The 7,207-nt window shown below is 35.6% G+C and overlaps 1 protein-coding gene across 1 annotated transcript; it reads left to right on the plus strand.

The window, feature by feature from the left end:
- The first annotated feature begins 700 nt into the window (after nt 1–700).
- On the plus strand, nt 701–6,477 carry LOC133816885 (protein argonaute 5-like). The gene is made up of 21 exons (XM_062249208.1): nt 701–1,230; nt 1,672–1,889; nt 1,983–2,135; nt 2,292–2,425; nt 2,650–2,759; nt 2,852–2,955; nt 3,116–3,254; nt 3,358–3,582; nt 3,673–3,744; nt 3,839–3,958; nt 4,055–4,211; nt 4,293–4,414; nt 4,507–4,644; nt 4,726–4,868; nt 4,960–5,022; nt 5,100–5,163; nt 5,277–5,412; nt 5,496–5,569; nt 5,663–5,757; nt 5,857–5,888; nt 5,976–6,477. Exons 1-21 carry the CDS (start codon nt 775–777, stop codon nt 6,149–6,151), a joined length of 2,931 nt encoding a protein of 976 aa, XP_062105192.1. The 5' UTR covers nt 701–774; the 3' UTR covers nt 6,152–6,477.
- The last annotated feature ends 730 nt before the right edge of the window (nt 6,478–7,207 follow it).

Here is a 7,207-nt window from a genome sequence, read left to right on the forward strand (position 1 = left end):
TTAATGTCAAATCTCATACGTTTTAATTTAAATATATAAAAATCAATATTAAATCACACCACCAACAATATATTATCTAGATACCCTAAGTTGGCTTATAAAACTACTTATTATTACTTAAATTTTTATTTATTATTATTATTATTAATTTCACATAATTAGTTAAGATAAGAAGCTGGTTCATTAAAAGAGTATTGGTAAATGGTGTCCATGAGTAATTTAGTTTTTAATTATATCAATCAAATCAATATTAAGATAAAATTTGGCACTATAGTATCCTATGAGAATGCTCTTACAAAATAGTATCGACACATTTGGAATCAAAAAAGTGAATTTCATCAATTTTCAATAAAAAAATTAGTATAAATTGTATTTTATACTCTATAGTATAAAAGAATATTTTATTTTTTCTATTAAGAATATATGACTAAATTTAAGCTCATTAAAAAGGTACAAACTAATATATTCTGATACTCTTTCAAAAAAAAAAATATATATATATTCTGATAAATAAATACTTATATTTTATTAGGATACTTCTATTCATTCACACCTCCCTTTCACTTCTATTCCTTTTCAAATTCTTTTTAACTTTTTTTAAAGAAAAATACGAAATTCCACTGTAAAAAAAAAAATAGAAAATTTTCTAACAAAAGGAGACCAACAGTCGTCTCGTTCCCTCACGTTCATTTCATTTCTTTTCATTTCCTTCTATAACTGCTTTCTCTCTCTCTCACTCACTCACTCACTCACAACACTCCAGTAAAATCTGAAATGTCGGGTCGGGGTCGCGGTCGTGGTGGTGGTGGACGGCGATCGGATAATCGTCCCGATCAGCCGGCTTCTTCTCAGACATTTCAGCCGGGAGGAGGGCGTGGTGGTGGAGGCCGGAGAGGACGTGGTGGAAGAACTTCCGATTATGCTTCAACTCCTGCACGACCGCCGCCTGTTGTGCATACTTCCTCGCCGATTTTTCAGCCTTCGACGTCTTCGACTCCTGCGCCGGCGCCGTCGCATGCTTCTGCCTCTTCGACGGCTGCTTCGTTGAGCAGTGGTGTACAAAATCTCACATTGCAAGATTCGAAAGCGACTGCGAACCTTCCGCCGGCGTCATCGAAATCTTCGAGGTTTGCGGTGAGGCCGGGTTACGGTACGGTTGGTAAGAAGTGTGTCGTCAAAGCTAATCATTTCATAGTCCAAGTTGCTGACAGGGATCTGTGTCATTATGATGTGAGTAACTACGATCATCGCCATTTCCATACTTATTTTCGCCATTGTGTTTTGTTCAACTTTTTAATGTTCATCTCTGGTTTACACTTTTTCTCTTTGCATGATTCGTTGTTTACTCTTCCACTGATCTATTTTCTCCGTTTTCTAATATCTTTCTCTGATAAACCTTTACTCCTTACATTCTCTTTTTAATTTCTTAACATTTCAAATAAGAACATAGATTGTGAGACATTTTATGTATTTAGTTTTGAGTGCGTTTAAATCAGATCATGTTCATTTACATAGTTTCTGTATTTTTCTCCCTTTATTTCAGTAAAAAAAAATTCATATAGTCTGTTTTTTTTCTTTAATAAATAAGGTCGGTTAATCTGTATGTGTTATTTATTACATTGTCGTTTTCAGATCCCTAAAGCTAATTATATTTACTAAATATATTTACAGGTATCGATAAGTCCTGAAGTAAAATCAAAGAAGGTAAGCCGTGACATTATCAAACAGCTGGATACTCTCTACCGTGCCTCTCATTTGGCTAATCTGAGAGTTGCTTATGATGGCGGGAAGTCTATCTACACTGCTGGGGAGTTGCCATTTGCCTCCAAAGATTTTATTATAAAGTTGTCTGACAATGATAGAGAAGCTGGAAGCTCTAGTACCAGGAGGTATTATATACTTAGTTAAGTTTGACATTTTTAGTAATACTATTTTCATTTTTATGTACTCTGTTCTGATTTGATATTTTTTCCCTTAATTAGCCGTAGGGAACGTGAATTTAAGGTGACCATCAGGTTTGCTTCGAGGCCAGACTTACATCATCTGCGACAGTTTTTACAGGGCAGGCTTCTTGATGCTCCTCAAGAGACAATTCAAGCACTGGATGTTGCTCTCAGAGGGGATCCATCGGATAAGTAATTTAATACTGCCTTCAGGCTTTAGAACAAAATGCTATACTTTATAAAATTTTCTTACTGCTTTATTTTTTTTTTTTCAGTACTCTGTATGTTGTTAAAAGCGCTGAGTTTTTTTTAGTTGATGGCTTGAGTGTATGTATATCTTAACTGTAGGTATGTTGTTGTTGGGAGGTCGTTTTTTCACCGCACACTGGGGCGTCCTGGTGAGCTTGCAGATGGCATAATCTATTGGAAAGGGTACTATCAAAGTTTGAGGCCAATTCAGTTGGGGCTTTCTCTTAACATTGGTATTGCCTTTAGCTAGTTTACTCTTTTATGCTTATATTGTTACAAGGCACCATATGGTGCACCACCTGATGGCATACGGTCGTTGTTTGTGCAATTTAATGTCGGTTTTAATCTACTATAGAAGATGTTATGTGATGCCCTACAACAATTTTCGTTATCTAGATGGTTTTTACCAAGTGGACTGACGTTTCTTTTTCTGAACTACCTTATCCAATTGTTGTAGATGTTTCAGCAAGGGCTTTTTATGAAACTATAAGGGTATCTGATTTCGTTTTCAAAAACTTTAATGTGAGAGACGATCTAAGGCCGTTGCATGATCAAGTCCGGCTCCAGGTTCTTGCATATTACTAAGTTGGATATTGGTGATTTTCTTATCTATTATTAACATTATTAAAAGAACTTTATATCTATTTTTACTGCTGCAGCTAAAGAAAAATTTGAAAGGGGTTAAAGTAGCATGCAGTCATTTGCAGAATACAAGGACTTATAAGATTACTGGGATATCGACAGAGCCACTGAACAAATTAATGTGAGTGTGCATATGTCATGACCTTAACTATTCCATGTTGGTATGTGCTGTGTGCTGCTATTTGATTTTAATAATTTGGGAAGATTTTTCTTGGTGGTATTTAAGCTTCTCTAGCTGTACTTTCAAATTGTTTTACTAACATGTTTATATTTTATTTTAGGTTTACTCTTGATGATAAGATGACACAGATTTCAGTTGCTGCTTACTTTCAAGACAAGTACAAAATCAAACTCAGATATGTGACATGGCCTGCTCTGCAAGCTGGAAAGGCAGAAAAGCCTATTTACTTACCCATGGAGGTTCCCATCATAGTTTCAATAACATTTTTTTTTTTGCGTGCTTAGTTCTATTGGACAGCAGCTATTTTCATGATTATATTTCTAAATGTTGTATCTGTTATAGGTTTGTACAATTGTTGAGGGGCAAAGATACTCTAAGAAACTCAATGAAAAGCAAGTAACCAATCTATTGAGGGCAACCTGTCAAAGACCAAACGACAGGGAAGAAAGCATTTGGCGAATTGTTAAGCAGAACAAATACAGTGATCAGGAACTTGTCCAGGATTTTGGAATTAGTGTTGCAAACAATTTGACAATGGTTGATGCTAGAGTTTTGCCTCCACCAGTGGTATTTTTCTAATATGTGCTTGCTTTTGCGTTTGACGAGTGAGTTCTACTCTTTCAATTGGAACTAATTCTATTATTTTTCTTCATGAAGCTTTTATACAGAGGTACTGGGAGGGAGGCTACTGAGCATCCTCGATTTGGGCAATGGAATATGTCCAATAAAGTAAGTAAATGATCTTTATAACTCCATTTTGTTATGATGTATGTGAAGAGGTATGATTCATTGACTTATTTTTTTTTATTTTGGGTTATGATAGAAAATGATCAATGGGGGCCAAGTTGAGTTTTGGACATGTGTGAACTTCTCGCGTTTCAATTCAGATATTCACGATCGCTTTTGTTCAGAATTGGTCAGTACTTGCCTCAATAGGGGAATGGTATGGTTACCGGATCTTTCTGTCTCATCTCTTTTACTGTGACATTGCATTGATTGTTTATAATTGACATTTTTTATCATTTTGGATACTTGGAAGGCCTTCCAAACTAGACCAGTAATTCCCTGCAGCGCTTGGCAAGCTAACCAAATTGAGAGGGCTTTGAGATCTGTTCATGAGCAATGCAAGAAGATACTTGGCAACAAACAACTACAGTTGTTAATAGTTATCTTGCCTGATTCTGGTGGTTCATATGGTGAGCAACTTGTAACTATGAAGTTTGAAATGCCATTATAACATTTTGTTTTAGCTAAAAAGCGTTACATGCCTGTTCCAGGGATGATTAAACGAATTTGTGAAACTGAGCTTGGAATTGTTTCACAATGCTGTGAGCCTAAACGGGCAGTGAAGCTCAATAGACAGTATTTGGAGAATCTATCCCTGAAGATTAATAATAAGGTTCATTTAGAATTCTGCTTTGATTTATTATTTGTTGTTGGAGCTGGTGTTGTTGTGTTGTTTATTTCTTTGTACCTATTTATATTATATAGGTTGGCGGCCGGAATACAGTGTTAAGTGATGCTATCCATAGGAAAATTCCTTTTGTGTCTGATTTGCCTACAATAATCTTTGGTGCTGATGTAACACATCCACAGCCCGGAGAGGATTCTGGCCCTTCAATAGCAGCCGTAAGTAATTACTAATTAATAATCTTTTTGCTCCATTGTTTAGTTTAATTGATAACATCTCAATTGTTGTACTTGAATCAGGTGGTTGCTTCGATGGATTGGCCAGAGGTGACCAAGTATAGAGCATTGGTCTCCGCACAGAAGCACCGTGAGGAGATTATCCTTGATCTTTATACTTCAACTACAGATGATAAAAAGGGCAAAGTCCAAGGAGGAATGATAAGGTGAGTAACCATGTATACATTCTACTCAACTTTTCAGAATCTTCTCCATTATGTTATTCTAACTCCTTTCTTTTTATTTTCCTCCAACTAGGGAACATTTAATTGCTTTCAGACGATCTACTGGAGCCAAACCTCACCGGATTATATTCTACAGGTTATTTAGCAGACATAGTAAATATTTGGTCTTTTGTCATTACTGCTTAATTAACTCTGTTTTGTGGTCTTTGGCAGAGATGGTGTTAGTGACGGACAGTTCAGTCAAGTGATGCTTCACGAGGTAGACGCCATAAGAAAGGTATGTACTATTATCACTAAATGATTGAGGAATAGCCTTTAGAGCAGATATCAATCATTTCACAAAAACATGGCTGCGACTCTTATAGTGTTTACGTATTTGTTTATAAACAGGCTTGTTGTTCGCTTGAGGAAGGATATCTTCCTCGAATTACACTTGTTATTGTTCAGAAAAGGCATCATACCCGCCTTTTCCCAGCTGATTACAACGACCGTGATTCCATGGACAAGAGTGGCAACATTCAACCAGGTTTAGTCTGTGAATCCATTGTACCAATATACTTGTACAGCTAAATTTCAAAGGAAATCTAATTGATTTAACATTACATGTAGGCACTGTTGTTGATACCCAAATCTGCCACCCAACTGAGTTTGACTTCTACCTTAACAGTCATGCTGGAATTCAGGTTCAATTTGTTTGCTTTGGTCATGTTTAATGTCTTTGTTAATTAATATAGAGTATTAATGAAAGTTATGTCTTGTAATATATACTCTTGCAGGGAACCAGTCGGCCTACTCACTACCATGTCTTGTTTGATGAGAACAAATTCAATGCTGATGCCTTGCAAGTTCTCACCAACAATCTCTGCTACACGTAAATACTATTCATTTTCATTTATTGTTCTCCGGTTCCAACATTCTATTGTGAACTACTTTTGTTGTTCCTCTTCTTGACCTGAATTTGGTTTTTCAGGTACGCAAGGTGCACCCGATCGGTCTCCATCGGTATGTGCTGCGTTTCATCACTGCTATGCCATTGTGTTGATTGTTTTTGCCAAAGCAGTTTTGTATGACAATGTTTTTTATGCGCAGTTCCTCCGGCTTATTACGCTCATCTGGCTGCATCTCGTGCCCGCCACTACATCGAAGGAGATGTTTTCGATGAAGAGTCATCAGCAAGTGGTAGTGGTGGTGGAGCTGGTGGTCCAAGAGCCTACCGTCTTCCAGGGATCAAAGACAACGTTAAAGATGTGATGTTCTATGTCTAAGGATCAAGTAAGTTTTAGTTCTTGCTAGCAGTAACGTTCAAACTTCTTTTTGTTCTTTTTGGACTTGATGAACTTTATACACGTGAGAACACACCATAGAGGTGAAAATGACAAGTGTAGAGGCATGAAGTCTTTTTTTGGGCAGTAGTGTAGTGGTACATATATGCTCTTCTGCAAAATGTAAAGAGACCACAGACACAACAGTTTCAACTATGAACGTATTTTGGAACTAATTGCTTACAAGTATTTTGTGCATGTGCATTTTGAAGTTTTAAGTAAAACTTTTTAAGTGTGAATGCTATATGATACTATTCCTTTTTTTTCCCTATGTGATAGATTCTTATTCATTTCATTTGTTTTATTGATGACTTCTTAAACAAGGCACAAATTCAAATAAAAGTAGTCCAAACAAAGAAGTAGATTCCATTGATCATAACTATTTTCCAAACCAAAAAAAGAACTTGACAAGTTGTTCCTATTGTGGGACCAGAATCTGTCATCATCATCTTCTTTTTCTTCTTCTTCTTCCAGCACAAGAACAAGCCTTTTATAATAAACAAGTCGTACTAAAAAGGAAAGGGACCCACCACCAAACCCATCATGGTCATAAAGCAAAAAATATGACTCAATTTTTTTGCCACAAATATCCCTTAACTAATATATATATAATTGACGTAATTTGCAAATAAATAAAAATGTACATATCAAATTAAAGTCTCAGAAATGATCAAAAATTACAACAAGTTTTGAGTCACAATTTAAAACTCTCCAAAATAATTGCAAAGGAAGAGTTGATTAATGGAGTTCAAGAAGCATATTAGTCCAATTAGACTATTGTGTACATTGAATAAGTGTAAGAATATTGAACCATTAATAAGAACGTGTGTAATTTTACTAATCATCAATTGATTTTTAGATGGAAACTCATAATTATCTTGTGATCAGGTGAGCGAAAAATTGCCACCATTTTGAGGCCTCATAATGTCAAGTCCATAAATATTTATATATTAATTACAGATTATTATTATTATTTGAGTAGAAAATATCATAACAATT

Source organism: Humulus lupulus, chromosome 2, assembly GCF_963169125.1.
Source record: "Humulus lupulus chromosome 2, drHumLupu1.1, whole genome shotgun sequence".
NCBI classification, from domain to species: Eukaryota; Viridiplantae; Streptophyta; class Magnoliopsida; order Rosales; family Cannabaceae; genus Humulus; species Humulus lupulus.

Excerpts from the sequence above, each read along its gene's own strand:
- LOC133816885 (XM_062249208.1), top strand. The coding sequence starts at position 775 with ATGTCGGGTCGGGGTCGCGGTCGTGGTGGTGGTGGACGGCGATCGGAT. Across the intron at positions 1,890-1,982 it reads GGAAGCTCTAGTACCAGGAG|CCGTAGGGAACGTGAATTTA; the intron begins GTATTATATACT and ends TCCCTTAATTAG. Across the intron at positions 5,758-5,856 it reads ACCAACAATCTCTGCTACAC|GTACGCAAGGTGCACCCGAT; the intron begins GTAAATACTATT and ends TTGGTTTTTCAG.